This window comes from Emydura macquarii, unplaced genomic scaffold, assembly GCF_026122565.2.
Source record: "Emydura macquarii macquarii isolate MOO-44397 ecotype Brisbane River unplaced genomic scaffold, CSIRO-AGI_Emac_v2 contig_1390, whole genome shotgun sequence".
NCBI lineage: Eukaryota > Metazoa > Chordata > Testudines > Chelidae > Emydura > Emydura macquarii.
In genome coordinates, this window is record NW_027131527.1 from 13,024,174 (window position 1) to 13,041,283 (window position 17,110).

At 43.3% G+C, this 17,110-nt stretch overlaps 1 protein-coding gene across 3 annotated transcripts in view; it reads right to left on the minus strand.

The window, feature by feature from the left end:
• The window catches only part of CDH23 (cadherin related 23), a 454,320-nt gene that overhangs the window by 243,372 nt on the left and 193,838 nt on the right, over positions 1–17,110 (minus strand). For all 3 annotated transcript variants that reach the window (XM_067552666.1, XM_067552664.1, XM_067552665.1), the window contains exon 9: positions 13,226–13,304. In XM_067552666.1, coding sequence (XP_067408767.1) covers positions 13,226–13,304 — 79 coding nt within the window. The remainder of the gene's footprint in view (positions 1–13,225; positions 13,305–17,110) is intronic.

The following is a 17,110-nucleotide window of genomic DNA, read 5'->3' on the forward strand; positions in this document are numbered from 1 at the left end:
GAAGAAATATGCTTTCCCAGTTCTGATTTACAGGGTTCAAGTGTACAAATACTTGCACCTCTCCGCAGTTTTGCATTTCCCATCAACATAATAAGCTTTTAGGAGAGTAGAATGGAACTACTTTGTAAGTCTCACACCTTGTAAAGAGACTTGGCAGGTCAGGAGATGTAGAAAGACACCCAATTTAAAACAGATGCCCATGGATGGGTAAGTTATTGGATTTGGGTTTTTACACATAGGGGGACCATTAAGTTTGCCCACCATGGGCTTGAGGACCTTCAAAGTTCTTCTCTTGTCTATTTAATTAATTCTGAAAATCCTGCTGATAAAAAGTCTTTGGACTCACCATATCTGGGGTGGATTTAGTAGCTGCTAGTGTTAAAATGTGCTGCTCTCCAGTGACCCGATCCTGCAAAGTACTAAGCAACCTCCATTCCCGCTGACTTCAAGACGAGTTAAAGGGACTCCATATCTAACAGGGTGCACTCAGCACCATACAATTAGTTCCCAACTAAGGAACTGGAAGGTGAGGGTTCTGATCTGAAATGCAGCTGCTCTTTCTCTCTGTTTCAATTCTCAGTGTGTTGTACAAGTATGTATAGTCAGAGTGACCAATTTTTTTCAGAGAAATTTCACTATTTCCATAGCAAAAACAGCTTTCTGAGACAAAATGGTAGCTCTCCATCTGCAAAAACTGCCTTTCATTTTCCAGAAAGATTCTGGGTGGAAATGAAAGTGTTCAGCTTTTTATTAGAGCCCAAGATCCCAGGATTATTCTCCAGCTGTGCCAGAGCTGAGCATTACCTTACATAGCTCTGTTAACAGCCACAATATCTCCTTAGCAAGCCCACGGACATTTCTGTCTCAGTGTGACATACTGCATCAGCTGAGTTACTGTTTCATTCCAGGAGCTGCCAGTTGGGGGGAGAAGGGCTCTCACTGGTGGAGCAGCGGAAGAGGAAGCTCAGAACTGAATGAACAGAGAGACTATCAACCAATCCCCAGGCAGAAAAACCAATCACCAGGTTCTACAGGTGAAAGCCAAGTCCATTTAGTGAGGCAATGGGAGAGAAGCCAACGTGAAACATTAGGGGTGAAGAAGTCAGCTCCTAGTAGGTGCTGTGGTGAATATGTAGAACAGCTTGGAGTCAAACACAGAGAACGTAGGGCCAGATCATCAGCTGGCATATCCTGAATCTCTCACCTTGCCCACCACACACATCAGGTTACCCCAACAATGAAAGCTCTGGTTCTCATACACTAGTAGCATTTCCCCAACATACTGGTGGTCAGACTGTGCCCTGCCCTTATGGGGTCATGGGGGGCAAGTAAAAAGCTTTCCTCCACTTCCTGCATGGCCCTTGCACAGCCACAGGCAGTAGCAGTAATTGGGTGCCTTGCCGTCTGTGGAGCACTGAGGCTGCTTGCTCCTAACTTCCCCTGGGGGGCAGGATGCTGAAGACAGGATGAAGAGGCGAGGAACAATAATTTAAAGGGCATGATTGGGTTCTGTGAGTAGTAAAGGCATCAACTAATGTCCAGCCAGCTTTAGTTTCTCCCTTTCTGGAGACTAGTGATGCCCTGAACATCCAACACTAGTTCTGCTGCCTTCCCATCACCTGGTGCATTCTGGATGGTTCCAGGAAATCAATCTCCCTGAGCCCAGAGAGATCCCCTAAATGAAAAGTCTTATCTAGAACATGCCATGTTATATAACAAGTCACTTGCTTTGCCTGGAAAATGAAAGATGATGAGGCAGAGTCCCCGGGACAAAGGCTATCTCCATAAATCTGCCATAAAAGGAGTTGTGGATTACTTTGCTGGATTAATTATCTGTCCTTCAAACAGAGCCCTGACCTCAACCGCTGAACATCACCAACCTGCCAAGGCAGCTCGTGAACTTAGAATATGGCAGCAATTCTGTAAAGCAGTATGAGAGGCAGCTGTTTGCTGGTTGCAGTCTGATTTGTAGATGGTGTTCAGTGATAACTGATAAGTACCCCTACTACCATCATTATTTTCACTATTGCTCCCGACTAGAATCTCTCTCTAGCTCATTTGGGTGCAGATATGTATTTTCTCTTGCTTTTAGTATTGTTGACCTGGCTTGTGAGGAGTCAAGAAAGGTTTTGACTCTGAATTTGAGTGTGTTAATTGATTGTTAGGAAAGAAATGAGTGGACTTAGACCAAGGACAGTTTTTTCCCCAGTTGAATTCCACTTACAATATGCACAGGATCCCTATTATTACCTTGAATAATGTTGGATCGACCAAAATAATACGCAAAGCTTCCACTGCACAGGTGTAGCCCCACATGCAGAATTCCTGGAAAAACAGCCTGCAGCCAGTTGCCTCTCGCCAACATTTTTTAAATTGACTGCTTCCACAGACATGACATCTCTAGAGAAACTTGCAAAAAAATTCCCATCATTGCTATCAATGGTTCTGCTGCACCAATGGAAGCCCTAGTGTAAACAAGCCTCTGGTGGCTTCTGATATTGCTACCCCCATACCAGTTAAATCTAGAGTTTAGAGAAAGTTTTAAAATTCTGATTTTTCAATGAAATTTGTCATTGAAATTTGAATGTTGACAACACTTCCCCCACCCAACAATGTCAAAAAGTTAAATATTTTCATGGAGAGAAACACATTAATTGACTCAGGAAAAACAAACAAATTAAAAAAAAAAAAAAGGATTTCTCCATGTAATAATGGATGGAGGAAATCTACAAATTAGCATGTAGACAAGCCCGCCTGCTAGCTGGAAACAGTGGACTCCTCAGCCATGCCAACCAAGAAAGAAAAGCATATCGATGAGAACACTGGATTCTCTATGATTTCAGACTTTGATATCTTTGTAACCAAGCAGCATGAGATTACAGCTTAAGACTTATTTTTGTATGGTCATGGTTAATCTTTTAGTTTTATTGTTTTCCTCTCATGAGAACCTTGTGCTTGTGGATAGCTGCATAAATAAGAGCTCCTGCAGTATATTCTGAAGACACAATCTAATGCACATCTAACAGAAGGGTTAGGCTGAAAAGGACAATGTCAACTTAAGATTCATAATTTTTTTTAAAATGTCCCTCCCGGTGATATTAACAGCATAACTTATTAAAACTGACAGAATGATAAACATCCAATTTACTTGTTGCTGTACTTTCAGTGTGGACAATAAAAACAGACTAAATTACTAGATAATAGAGATAGTGTTGCCTAGACATTAGCACCGGACAAACTCAAGAGACTGGGTTCTATTCCCAGCTCTGCCACTCGTTCACCTGGGGCACGTCACTTTCCATCCATGTGCCTCAGTTTCCCCATCTCTCAAATGGAGATAGTGAGGCTTATCTTCCTTTGTAAAGCACCTTGAGATCTACTGATGAGAACTGCTACATAAAAGCTAGCTAGCTATTATTATTACTTTTTCACTTTTGCTTATGGTCAGTTGCTAATTCAATTAACTTCCTGATACCCATATGTTATACAGCTTTGCAAAATTGTCATGAAAATTTACCTGCCTAGGCACAAAATCTACTCATTGACTTTTACTGTAATGATTAAGGATAATGACAAATTAATGATGTTTTATTTGACTGCCAGAGAACTATTCGCCTTGTGTGAATAGAATTTTGCAAGGATGCATTAACAGAACATTTCAATGTTTGGAATATAAAACATGAGAAAGTAACATATTCCTTCAAAAAGGAACTATTGGCATGGAAATTTTAAAGAGTCATGAGTTAAAAGGAGTCAGAATAATTTCTGTTCATGTCAGATTTTTCAAAACTTATTTTTACAAAATTTAAATGTTGAGCCTAAATTGACTTGCCAGCATCAGTTTAAATGAATCATGAATTTAAAGTACCTTTGTCTTAAGCAGAAGAGACAGAGGGCTAGTCCACACACACTACATCCACAGTTGTGATTTTGTAACTGGCTAGAGGAAGGATCCGCTTAACAAGTTACAAGTAAGTGTTCAGGCTATGGCCACATCATAGCTTTTCTGCCATTAAAACTAAACTTGTGCATCCACACATACCATACTTCCTGACTATGTTATGGTCTACACTGACAATGTAGGTCGATGGAATGCAGCTTACGTCGACCACAGAAAGTATGCATCTCCACTGGCATGTCAGTTGCGCCAACCTAAATCACGGTAAAATTTGACGAATTGCAGGGGTCAAATGAGCATCGGTGTAGGCAGAGTGCAATGTAAATCGATGTCATTGGCCTCCGGGAGATATCCTATCAGCTCTGTTGTGACCACTATGGGCATTCGCACTCTGCTGCACTGTGACCACATAAACAGGAAATAGCTCTTCCCCTCAAGTCCTGGGACATTTTGAATTCCCATTTCCTGTTTGGTCAGCATGGAGAAAGCTTTGTGGCTGAACTGCTCATGGCAACTACATGCCCCAAACACGCTCCAGCATGGAGTTGACCTGAGGTCTTGGGTCTCATCAGCCTGTGGGGCAAAGAGTCTGTTCTGGCTCAGCTCCGAGCCAGCAAAAGAAATCTGGATATCTATTAGAAGATATCATGCGGTATGGTGGAGAAGGGCCACAACAGGGACACACAGCAGTGCCGTGTTAAAATCAAAGAGCTGAGGCAGGCGTATCAGAAAACTAAAGAGGTGAACAATCATTCTGCTTGTCCCCATGAGGAGCTGCATGCGATTCTCAGTGGTGACCCCACCACTGTACCACCATCCAGCATAGATACCTCCGTAGAATCCCAGTCCTGGATGAATAAGGAAGACTCTATGGACGAGGAGGAGGAGGAGGAGAAGGAGAACAGAATGCAGGCGAGCAGGGTGTCCATTCTCCCTGAGAACCAGGACCTGTTTGTGACCCCAGAGCAGCCCAGCTTGATGCAGGACAGTGTGAGTGATCGAGATGCCAGGGAAGGCACATCTGGTGAGTGTGTATAGCAAATGGTATTTCTGTGGTTATAGCCCCAGTCCAGCTTCTTATTTCTGCGAAAAAAGGAGTCTGTGTGGATGGACTTCCTGGATGTTGCTCCACTTAAGCAGAAGCTTCCCCCCTGGAAGAGACTATTTATTGGCACAGGGATGCTTCTAAAATCCTCCAGGGATATCTCCAGGAAACTTTCATGTAGGTACTCTGCAATCCTTTGCAGAAGTTTTCTGGGGAGGGCAGCCTTATTTCTTCCGCCATGGTAGGACACTTTTCCCCACCACTCTGCTATTAAATAAGCAGGCATCATTGCGGAACACAATATAGCAGCATAAGGGCAAGGCCTGTACCCAGATGCTTGCAGCAAATCTTCACTTTCCAGCTCTGTTACCTTCAGGAGACTGATCTCACACATGGCCACCTAGGGAAGATGGTGCAAGTTTACAGTACCCAACCAATATAGTCACCCCGTGTTATTCCCCTGCCATGGATGGTGTCCTGTGCCCCAACACAGGGAATTCCTAGCCATGATGTTGGCATCGGTTTTAAGGGGTCCGGGAACGGGTGCCCCTATGTTTTCTCCAGTGACACTTCACCCACACCTTCTTCCAATCCCTTTGGACCACCTCTTCCAAAGTCAGTCTTTGGGATGGTAAAGGAGAGCCCAATGATCCAGCTCCTTGGTTAAGTGTAGATTGGGGAATGTGGTGCTCAGAGATTTCCCTATAATGGATGCAAAGGCCCCTCACTTATCATGGCTGAAACGCCACTCCAATCCATGCAATAGGTACAGAGCAGTATGCAGGTCTGGTTTTCCTTGTGAATATGAAGAGGAGTGGTTTTTACACTGTAACATTTCTTTTCATTCCATGGGGCCAGCTAACAATGGAAACTTTGTGCTTTGCTTGCCTTACAGTGAACACATTGGCCTTCACCCCAGTTTCTACTCCTGCAGAACGCCTTTCCCAGATTAGAAGGCGAAAAAAAAACAAACCTCGGGATGACATGTTCAATGAACTAATGAACGCCTTCGCGACTGCTGACACAGAGGTCAGAGCCTGGAGAATGTCTTTGTCAGAGAAAATGAACATGGAAAACAGAAAATCAGCCCAGGAGCAGGAGCATGCAATGCAAGAGGAGATGCTGTGAATTATGAGGGATCAGTCTGACATGCTCAGGCACCTGGTAGAGCTCCAGGAAGAGTAGCGACAGGACAGACTCCTTCTGCAGCCCCTGAAAAATAGTCAGCCAACAAGCTGTTTCCCAGCCCCCACCCTCAAGCACTCTAGGAGGATGTTGAGCAGGGTGCAGTACATGCTCCACTCCATGCTGGTGGTGGGGAGCAGAAATAACTGGAAATGTGCATGCTTTGCTGTTTGCATAGTCACACTGTGCTCTGGATGCTCAAAGCAGCCTTATAAGACTGTTAAATTATCATCCTTCCCCGCCACTGTAACTGATCACCAATAAAACTTTACTGCTTTAAAAAACATTACTCTTTATTCATTGAGAGCTCGGGGACTGTTGGTGGAGAAAGAAGTGGGGGGGAAGAATGATGGTACAAGGGTAGGGGATGGAAAGGGAAGGCACAGCACTGACGGAGACGTACATTACTGCGGTTCATTAAAAAAAATGGGTTTTCAATGCTTCCCTGAGACGCAGCGCTCCGCGGTTGGCTCTCAGTGTAGCACTGGTATCTGGCTGCTCAAAACGTGAGGCCAGCCTATCAGCTTCCACAATCCAACCTTGTAGGAACATTTCCCACTTTGTTTCACACACATTATGGAGTACACAGCGGGCAGAGAAACAATTGGGATGTTGCATTCATGGAAGTCTAACCTAGTGAGCAAGCTGCGCCAGCAAGCCTTTAAATGTCCAAATACACATTCCACCGCCATTCTGCACTTGCTGAACCTATTATTTAACCGCTCCTTCTCTCTGTCCAGGTGCCCAGAGTACGGCTTCATTAGCCAGGGGAGTAAGGGGGGGCAGGATCCCCCAGAATCACTAGTGGCATTTCAACATCGCCAGTATTGATTTTTTGATCAGGGAAGAAAGTGCCCGCCTGCATCTTTTTTAACAGACCTGAGTTCCTAAAGATGCGCGCGTCATGAACCTTTCCAGACCACCCCACACTGATGTTGGTGAAACGTCTCGTGATCCACAACGGCCTGCAATACTACTGAGAAGTATCCCTTTCGGTTTATGTACTCTGTGGCAACATGGTCTGGTGCTAGGATAGGGATGCGTGTCCCATCAATCGCCCCGTCACAGTTTGGGAACACCATTGCAGCAAAGCCGTCTACTATGTCCTGCATGTTTCCCAAAGTCACTACCCTTCTTAGTGGAAATCTATTAATGGCCCTCCAAACTTGCATCATGGTGGATTTACCGACTCAGACTTGATTCCCAACTGACCGGTAGCAGTCTGGGGTTGCTAGCTTCCATAGAGCGATGGCCACTCACTTCTCCACTGTCAGAGCAGGTCTCAAGCGAGTATCCATGCCCTTCAGGGCTGGGGACAGCTCTGTGCAAAGTTCAATGAAAGTGGCCTTTCGCATACGAAAGTTCTGCAGCCACTGATCATCGTCCCACACCTTTATAACGATGCTATTCCACCAATGACTGTTTGTTTCCCAGGACCAGAATTGACACTCCACTGACCAAAGATGTTGCGTGACAGCCTGCAGCAAACAAGAATTGTTTCATTCTATGACTTCTAGCAGGGTGACTTCAGTAACATCACAATTTCCACGCTACGGCTCCTGTCTCAGCCTTGAAAATACTGTAGGATAAGTCGTGAGGTATTTGTGATGCTCACAATGATAGTGCACAGTTGAGCAGGCTCCATGCCTCTCCAGCAGTGGCGTGCGTGCGGCAGAAATGGGTTTGGAAAAATGGCGTGAAAAAATGATCATCTGTTTGTTTTGGACCAGAGAGGATGGGAGAGGGAGCATGTTGCATCATGGGAGGATGACAAGCTTCCCAAAAGGCACTGTGGGTAGTTGCACTGTGGGATAGCTACTTGCGGTGCACTGCTTCAATTATCGATTCAAGCACGGCTGGTGGGGGCGCAAACACCCAACGCAGTGAGCATGATGTGATCCTGCTCCTCTGACTTCTGAGGCTCAGTGGGTGAAGGTCGATTTAAATTAAATCGATTTTACTCTGCAGTGTAGACATTGCAGTAATACATACATAGGGTTTCTGCAAAAACATGAGTAATTATCCACTAATGTTTCAGCAGTGGATAAAATGCCCCGAGAACATGAATATAGATCAGTATCAGCAACACATGGGGCAATGCACTCTGGGATGTCACAATCTGGCCAACCATATTCCATAGGCCCTGCTAAGAGGTCCTCTCTGCACTGCACAAATACAGCATGCAGAGCTGGTAAGAGATTACCATGTGTTTAGCATAGGCCTCTGGCATGGATCAAACACTGTTAGCAGATGAGGTTTACTAACCAAGCTTCAGTCATGTTGTTTGTAGACACAAACCACATCAGTATTGGTTACAACTCAGTTCAAAGCAGAAGCGGGAAACCTAGAGGTTTTAGTCCAGAACACAGTTTTCAGGAAACCTCTGTTTTAAGACAAACGCGGGGTGAGGGACTATATCAAAAGGGAACAGGAAGGTTGCACTGCCAAGGTTAGTGCTGAAAGCGATTGATGGATGGGATGTCTGTGAGAAAATACATCTTGTTATTCTTCTTATTTAGACCACAGTAGTGCCTGGGGGCCCATGTTGTGCCAAGTGTTGTAGCAGCATACCTTTATCCCATCTTCATTGCTTTGTGTTTCAACATGGTAGACCTGATTCGGCTCTTGCATTGGGGCAAATGAGGAGTGAAATGAAAGATATGCCATTTGAAACTGGTGTAAATGCAATCAGAATTAGGCCCAATATGCCTCGATTTGTTCTCTGGCATACATTAGGCAGTCCATCCCCTTGGTGCCCCATATATACCTTTACATTCAAATCCTTCTCTTTCACTGGGCATTTAATCTGTCCATGAACCTGCTACCCCTTGGACTCCAGCAACACTACCATACTGGAACGTGCTGAGGTTACCAGGAGGGATGACGGATGGACAGTTTCAAAAATATTTTTAAATTCCTGTGTTTTCAAAAAAATGCAAAACAGTTTAATCGCTTGTGGCTTTGATGTGTTTTTTATGACTGTCTCCTACAATAGCTGCTCCTTCCTCCCGCCCCCCCGCCAGGCTAGATCCAGAGGCAGTGATTAAGTTATTGGCATATTCAAGCAAATCCAGGTGTCTTTGCGTGTGTCTGACTGTGACTGTCAATTCACAATACAAACACACACACACACACACACACACAATTCAAAGCATTCTTGGTTTATTCCTACAGTATCTCCATTGGGTAATGATTGTAAGGAAGCAATAAAATACAAATATAAGCATGGCATGTGTAAAGCTGAAATTTGCGGGTTGTTTCCTTGCTTTTAAAATCAGCAATGGGGTTTTACTAGAGTAGAGAGCCTGATGTGAACATAAGCAAATATTTAGTGAACTTAGCTGACTTAGAAACTGCACACATGCCCGTTTGTTTTGTTGATTTGGGCCAGGAGATAGAAAAATATTTCAAGTCTAGGCACAGTCTGTTTTGTATAGCAGTTGACAGGCTAAAAGAAAATACCTGAAAGTGAGGTGAAATGAAAAAAATCACATTTCTTTAAAGCTAAAAAAACTTAGACTTCTCATAACGGTCTGTAATACTGTTCTTAGTTCCCTTTCACACCCACTACAGCAGTAATACTCAGACCTCAGTGGGTCAGGAGCCAAATTAGCAATTCACATTACCCAAAAGAGCCTGAATTCATTGTTTCATTTACTATAGTACTATATATTCCTATTTAAATATTATGACAGGGAAAATATTTGATTTATCTATATTATTCTCACAGCAAAATGACTGACCAAGTATTATTATTTTATCAACTACAATTGGTTAATAATATAGTAAAAAGATCCTGATTGGTTAATAAGTAAATTACAGAGTGTTTTAATATCATGTGGTATTGTTTTTAAAAGGATCATCCAACTGGGGAGAGGGAGAAGAAATAAGAGCTATTAAGAATTCTTCTGTGCCATAAAAATCAATCAAAACTCAAAGTAAAGAATGGACGTATGAGAAAACCAGGCCACAACGAAGAACTTGAGATCACTTAGGAGCTTGCAGGAGCAGAGGGAACAGACCAAGTGGGGTTCATAGCTAAAATGTTGCCAGCATTCAGCCTTTTGGGAAGAAGAGTGACCTTTTCTATGCGGAAAGCAATTACAGAATACTCCCCAAAAGAGTGGGGACCAGAATGGCCATATTCACACCACAAACCTCCCTCAACCCTAAATGTTTTTCAAGGTCAATCAGTGATAGTGCTTCAGGGAACTTGATTTTAGAAGCACAAGTCAGCCTGTGTGGAAAGGGGAAAATGTTGGAAATTCTGCTCACGCATTATACAGCTGAGCGTAACAGGTTGCTGAAAGCAATGAAAACATGCCGTATTGCATAAGGACTGTGTCTACACTAGACTTCCTGGGAAATCTCCCACTGCTCCATTATTACCTGTGCAACTTCTAATGTAGGTAGGGCATTAGGGATTTTACCACCACAAAGTCTAACGTTCCTAACAGCAGGCCTACAGACCAGGTGGGTAAATATGCTTGTGACCATCAATGCTTTGCCTGTGCTTGTGTTCCCAGCATTGCCAACACTATGGGGAAATTTCCCCAAAAAGTCCAGTGCATACAAGGACAGCAAGGGACCCACCTACCTCCCCGACATCTCCAGGCTGGCCACGTAGGAAAGAATGAAAGGGATAAGAGCTACAAAGCCGTCATTTAGGAACACAGGCAAAAATTACAATTTTGCAAGTGGGAAAACCAAGGGTCATTATTAATGGGAATACACATTTATTCCAAGACAAACTCAACAGCCAAGCCAGTGAAGAAAATTAAAGCTGATCGCTATGTAGTGAGCAGCACTTGGAAAATGACCTTCTGGAGGATTAGCCTACAAAATGGACCTTGGAAGAGGAGTAATTGGATAACAGAGCCTTTCACTTCTAGGTCAGGGTTTGAATGCAGCACAGGTCAGCAGTTGTGGAAAGTCTTTACCATCTGAAGGTTGCCTGATGGCCTTTGTGAAATGATTTTGTGGTCCCAGTCTAGTTCCCAGTAAATAAGCGTCTACATCACAAAAAACCCACCACTGCAATTTGCTCTGATTGATATCCCTGTGTGACAGGTCAGCGTGACTCGGTCAGTTAATACATACTGTATGTATATCAGAAAAAAGTTAAAAGGGAATTATGATTGTATAATCTCAGTATCTTTGAAGGCATATCGAGCTGGATTTAGACTCAGACTTCTTGCCAGGGACAACAGACATGAAAGTCAGGATCAAGTCACCCAGACCCTTCAGGCTGATTAAGGCAATATCAAAGATGTATTTGAAACACTAGATTTTGAGAAAGAAAACTCTGCAGTAAACTCCAGAGTGAGATGTGGAGGGTAGGGTGGGAACTGTTAGCAGACACAGGATACAATAGTAATTTCATGGAAGACACATTGTTACACTTAAAAGAGGATATACCTGCTTGAACACTCCATTGCTGAAATGCTGCTGTAACCTAACCCTACGTATTTGATACGACACTGGATTCTGTCCACACCACCATTATTAAAAAGCATCACAAAGTATAAAGGGCTGGGATCCCAGACAAGAAGAGAGAGGAAGAAAGACATGGGACACCTGAGACTCAAGGCCATGTCCCTGCGAATAGAGGCCCGCCAAAGGCGCCAGTGTCAAGCTGAAGAGGAAGGATGTATGTTTGAGAAATATAAGATAACGCTTATTTCCTTGTAACTACCTGCATGGTATCTATCTAGAGGACCTATTGCAGAGTTCAAGACTAGGTGTCTGAGCCTGGAGCTAATGGAATGCAGGCAAAAAGGAGAACTGCATTCAGGTTTTTTCTGAAATCTGATTCTATCTTTATTAATCAAGTTTTATTACATCTCAGGTGGTTCTAGACTGCTTGGGAATTTCAAACAGATTATTCCAAAGAAGCACTTAAAGGACACAGACTAAGCAGACCTTTCCCATAGGGAGTTGTTTTCTGGCTCATGGGCCCAATGGAGCACAGGAAATACCTGCTGACCAAGGAGAAGAACTGAGGGGAAACTATGCATTGGGGCGTGGATTACTCCCGCACCCCTTGAGTTGGCACATCCGCGAGGGTTAAGGCACACTGATGGTGGGAAGTGTTAGCCAGCTCTTACACTATTAAACCACTCCTTTCATTCAAAAAATAGCATGTTGCCATACCAACTTGTGCTGTAATGCTACTAACTCTTGCAAGTTAAGCAGAATCAGGCCTGGCCAGGCCAATACTTTGATGGGAGATTACTAGGGACCATTTAGGTGCTGCTGAAAATGGTCTTAGTAATTCAGAAGGTAATAAATCACACTATTTCCATAACTATATCAAAACATGACAACTCTCATAACAAAATGCTTATACCTAGCTATTTGCAGACCTCCTCTCTGATGTGGTATGAAATGAAACTATTCCCTAGTGATGACCATACTTGAACTTCTGCTTTGCTCCGTCACTTTTAAGTTATGCAATGATCCTAACTCATGAAAGTGAGCGTGTCCGATGCTGTCCACCATTACATATATTCTTTCTATAAAAGTAACACTATCATGTTGAAATGCCCATGGGCTCTCCTAATCCTGTGCAGAACTGCTACTTTGTATCAGGTAAACTGCATAGAGCCTTGAGCTACTGGAATACACCGAGAAGAGTGAACTGCATTTGGTATTAGCCGGACGCATCCAAAGGTGCGCAATGCAAGCAGCTCACAGTCAGTGCTGGGGACATGGAAATGCATATAGCAATCTTGCTGCAGGTACCTTGCATGCAATTAACACTGAAAGGTCACAATATAAAATATTGGCAAACTGTGTGTAAAATAACCATTTCTACTCAAGAGAATTGAGATGTCACTAACAATGGATTATGACACATCACTGAAGGCAAAAGAGGCTCATCAGAAAGCTGAGAGATTTCAGTTAAACCAGTAGGCTTTGGTAATCAGCAACGATTGGGATCAAAGAACTGACTAGAGACCAAAAAAGTACAATTAAGGAGTTATAGTTTTTCAAGTTTGGACAGGGTAGGTGAAAGCTCTTTAAAAGGCCAGTTCTTCCCTCACCTCCAACATACGCCAACCATGGGCTTATGATACGGTCTCCATGTTACTTACCTGAGACAATGGTGTATCCAATACCCCTGGGCCGTCCTTTGTCTTGGTCAATTGCTGTTATCATACGCACAGTTGTACCCTGGGAAGGAAAGAAAGATGTGAACATTCCAGACTCTGTAGACTTTCCACGGTATCATTTTCCTGCATTTTATTATACTGCAGGATGTTTACAAACTCCGCATTTCTACTATGTGCAAGACTTATTCCCATGCACTCAGGGGATGGGAACAACAGAGTGAATCACACAACTTCATGACAAAGCAAGTATAATAACTGAAGTACATTGCTAATGTAATTTTTTTTTATTGTGTGCGGAGTATTGTGAGAATTAAGAGCTGCTCATGAACTGGACAAGACACTGTGCAGAAAGGCCCTAAATAAGATTCCCACAACATAGCTCCACCAAAGCAACTTATTTTCTGTCCTGTGACAGCCTTTGCTATTCAAGTTCTGTGCCCTCCACAAAGCTCTGCCAACATAGCTTGGTCTTGACCTGTAATACCGAAGCCAGAACTAGACCTGTAACACGTAAGATCATCTGAGCATATAGAGATGAATCATGTGGTAGTTTTGTGAAGCGGGAAAATGTCCATTAGGGACTGATGACACCAACAAACTTATTTCACTGTCACTTGCCACATATCTATAACAGATGAAATTGAAGCTAGGTCACAAGGTGAATTTTGCAATTAATGCTTGAATTCAGAGGGTTATTTAACAGTGGGAGCTAAACCAGAGAAATCTCAGCAGAGAGTGAAGTAAGCTGTAGTACACTTAAGGCAAAAAGACATTTAAGAGTATAACAGATACCCAGACTGCAGCTTTTAGTTTATAAGGAAAACTATACACTCGTTAATTTTAGAAAAGGGACTTCCATTGATCAATAACTTCCTCAGATTGGGGCTTCAGGCCTCATACTCCACAAGGCAGTCGCTCGTCCACCATACATCTCGGCAATGGCCAATACATTGATTCTACTTGCCCATTTGTTTGCAGTTTGGATTTCTTTTCGGTTTTGTCTTCAGTGTTTTTGAATGAGGACTTGGCAACGAAAGATACTGATCGTGGTGGGCCACCTACCTGATTGACTGGAAGAGCTACAAAGATCTGTTACATTTTAATCAAAAGCTATAGACAGAATGAGGGTCAGAACAAAGCTCAGAACAGGTCAGTTTACAGATGGTCGCCTCTGTCTGAGCAGTCAGCAGACAGCTACTTACACAAGCACCTTCAGGAAAGTCACAGGACTTGCAATCCTGTAAAAAGCCAAAAGCATCCACAAGCCCAAGAGCCCCAAGTAAACAGCAAATGGCCAAAGACTGACCAAGGATTAGTTTTAGTTTTTGAAATAAAAACGTTATTCATGTATGTGAATTCACTATCAGGCTTCTCTAGCTTTGGTTTCACTTCTGAGGCTGCAGTGAGTCCGGGCTCAGACAAACACACACACACAAAACAATAATTAATGTAGTGTGAACACATTTATGAATGTAAGCTGCTCTGTTTTCAGTGGTTTATTGAGAGCAGAAAAAGAGGCAGTTATTTCACCCTGAGAGAAAATGTCAACACGGGCATTTGCATGTCTAATGAGGAAGTGTGGCAGCACATTGGCATTGGCATTGGCTGCATTCCACCAAACTCACAATTCATCAGCTGAAGGTTGGAGCCCTTGAATTTCCACCGTTTATTTAACCAACATTACTGGTTCGGTTTTTCTTTACACCTGCAGCTTTTTTTTTTTATGAACTGCATTGAATTTAAAAAATCTTGCCACTGGGCATGCATGACTAAGTGTGCATATGTGAATGTGCGTGAATGCATATTTGTGTCCCTATTAGTATAATGATGTACATGCGAGTACCCAGGTGTGGGGTGGGTGGGTGTACACATATTTGCTCCTGTGTACGTGTATGCGTACCTGTTAATGTCTGTGTTTGCCTGCCAATGCATGTGCAAATATTTAAGCATGCAATACCTGTCAGTGTCTATGTGTGTGCACAATACATACAAAGTACACTCGTCAAATAGAAATTAACCTCATTAAAAGTACAGGAAATGGAAGTGATCTCATGATATCAAAATAATCTCATTTAGAAATTAAAAATAGCTTTGAGTTACCTAGGAGAAACCACAGAGAGCTTCTCCCACAGAAATTCAGATTTTCAGTCCCCCACTTTCAGAGCGGCAGTCTGACACAATGAGGACTGAGTGGAGAATACATGGAACTGTCTGTAATAAAAGGGAAGTACTTTGGGCCATGTATATTTCACTCCCCATCCTTCCATGGCATTTCAATAAACTCTAAGTAAATCCGCACTTTTATCTGATAGCATTAAGCATAACTCCCAGGTCATTGACCTTTGAGCACTCAGCTGCTGGGATCCAGCAGCCACCAGAGAGCCTTTAAATCACCAGGAGTAATTGTGTTTTCCAAATCAGCAAGTACAACTAAAGATGGTACTACAAGCAGCAGGGAAAAAGAGGAAACTGAGGCAGGTGGGAGCTGGTAGCTGGGATTTACAGGAGTGAAGAAATCTGAAAAGAGGAAGGGGGAGAGAAAGAGAGTGAAACTTCTATCCACACAATTCAGTGCTCACTTCCCAAATGTGGCACTTCAATTTACTGTTCCCACGGGAGAGAGATGAGCCTCCAGTTGCTCAATGGCAAACTAAAGTGTTTCTCCATTCCAAAGACACTAGATGCAGCAGTGGCCTATCTGACAGTTCACTCATCGCCTGTCAAAAAAGAAGGAGCAGCTCAGAATGATAAGTGTCACAAGCCGTGCTGTACATTTCAAAGGGAAAGCAATTGCTGGGGAAGGGGGGCTAGTGATGGCATTGGAATAGTAATGGCCCTATTTAATTTGGTGCAGGTTTATCCGAAGAAAATCCGCCTTCTGTGGGTGACAAGTGGGATGATTGTTGCCGGGAGGCAGAAGCTAAGAGTACCGATGGTGCTGTGAGGGTTTAGGGATTTTCTTTTTAGAAAAACCCACCTGCAAGAGCCACGGGGTCACCCACAGGATAGATGATATTTCATCATCTGGTCATGAAGATTAAAGGACTGGTTGCATTGGAAACTAGGGCTTTGGCTGGCTCAGAAGAGTCAGACACAGGCTTTCATGAAGGTGTTTTTGCAATTGTGGATCAACCCTTTCTACTCCTCCCCTCTCTAGTTTACAAGCCCCTCCTTATGCCAGGCTGAAAACGATTCACACTTTATCCAGGGCAATATAACATGCATTACAGTGGATATGGTTGCCTCTCCCCTGTTGTCCAGACGTCCATTTCCTGAACCCAGAGAAAAGAGAGCAATTGCCCCTTGACACACTTCCCTTTATGGCCTACCAGACTGTGATTTTATCTTTCTTGCAGTCCTGTTTATATGATGCTCCCCCAACATCCATTTGACCAGCGGAACCAAGCTCCCAGGAGTTTGCATGCTCCCACTAATAGCCTTATCCAAACCCAGCAAAGTCAATGAAAGTTTTTCACTGAATTCAAAGGATCAGGTCCTAAATGCCCATCTTCAATTAATTTCTTAGTGTGAAATGAAACATACCAATATAATCATGAACTGCCCTCATATCTGAGCACCTGGGTAACAGCCTCAAATGCAGAGCACTTATTTACTATCCCAGAGCAAACTGATCTGCAGAAAAGAATATACAGAGCCAAGCAGTGGAGGGCTGTAAGGGAGCTGGATCCATGCCGTCCTAAGAAGGGCCTCTCTCTACACCTATATTTTCTTTAGGCATCTTCCTGTGTCATGCTTTCATAACATTCTGCTGTCCTGAAACAGTCAAGAAATTCCTTCCCCCTCACAATTTGCCCTAATCTATCCCAAGTTTGAATAGTGAATTTCAGGAAGGATAGACATATCTGA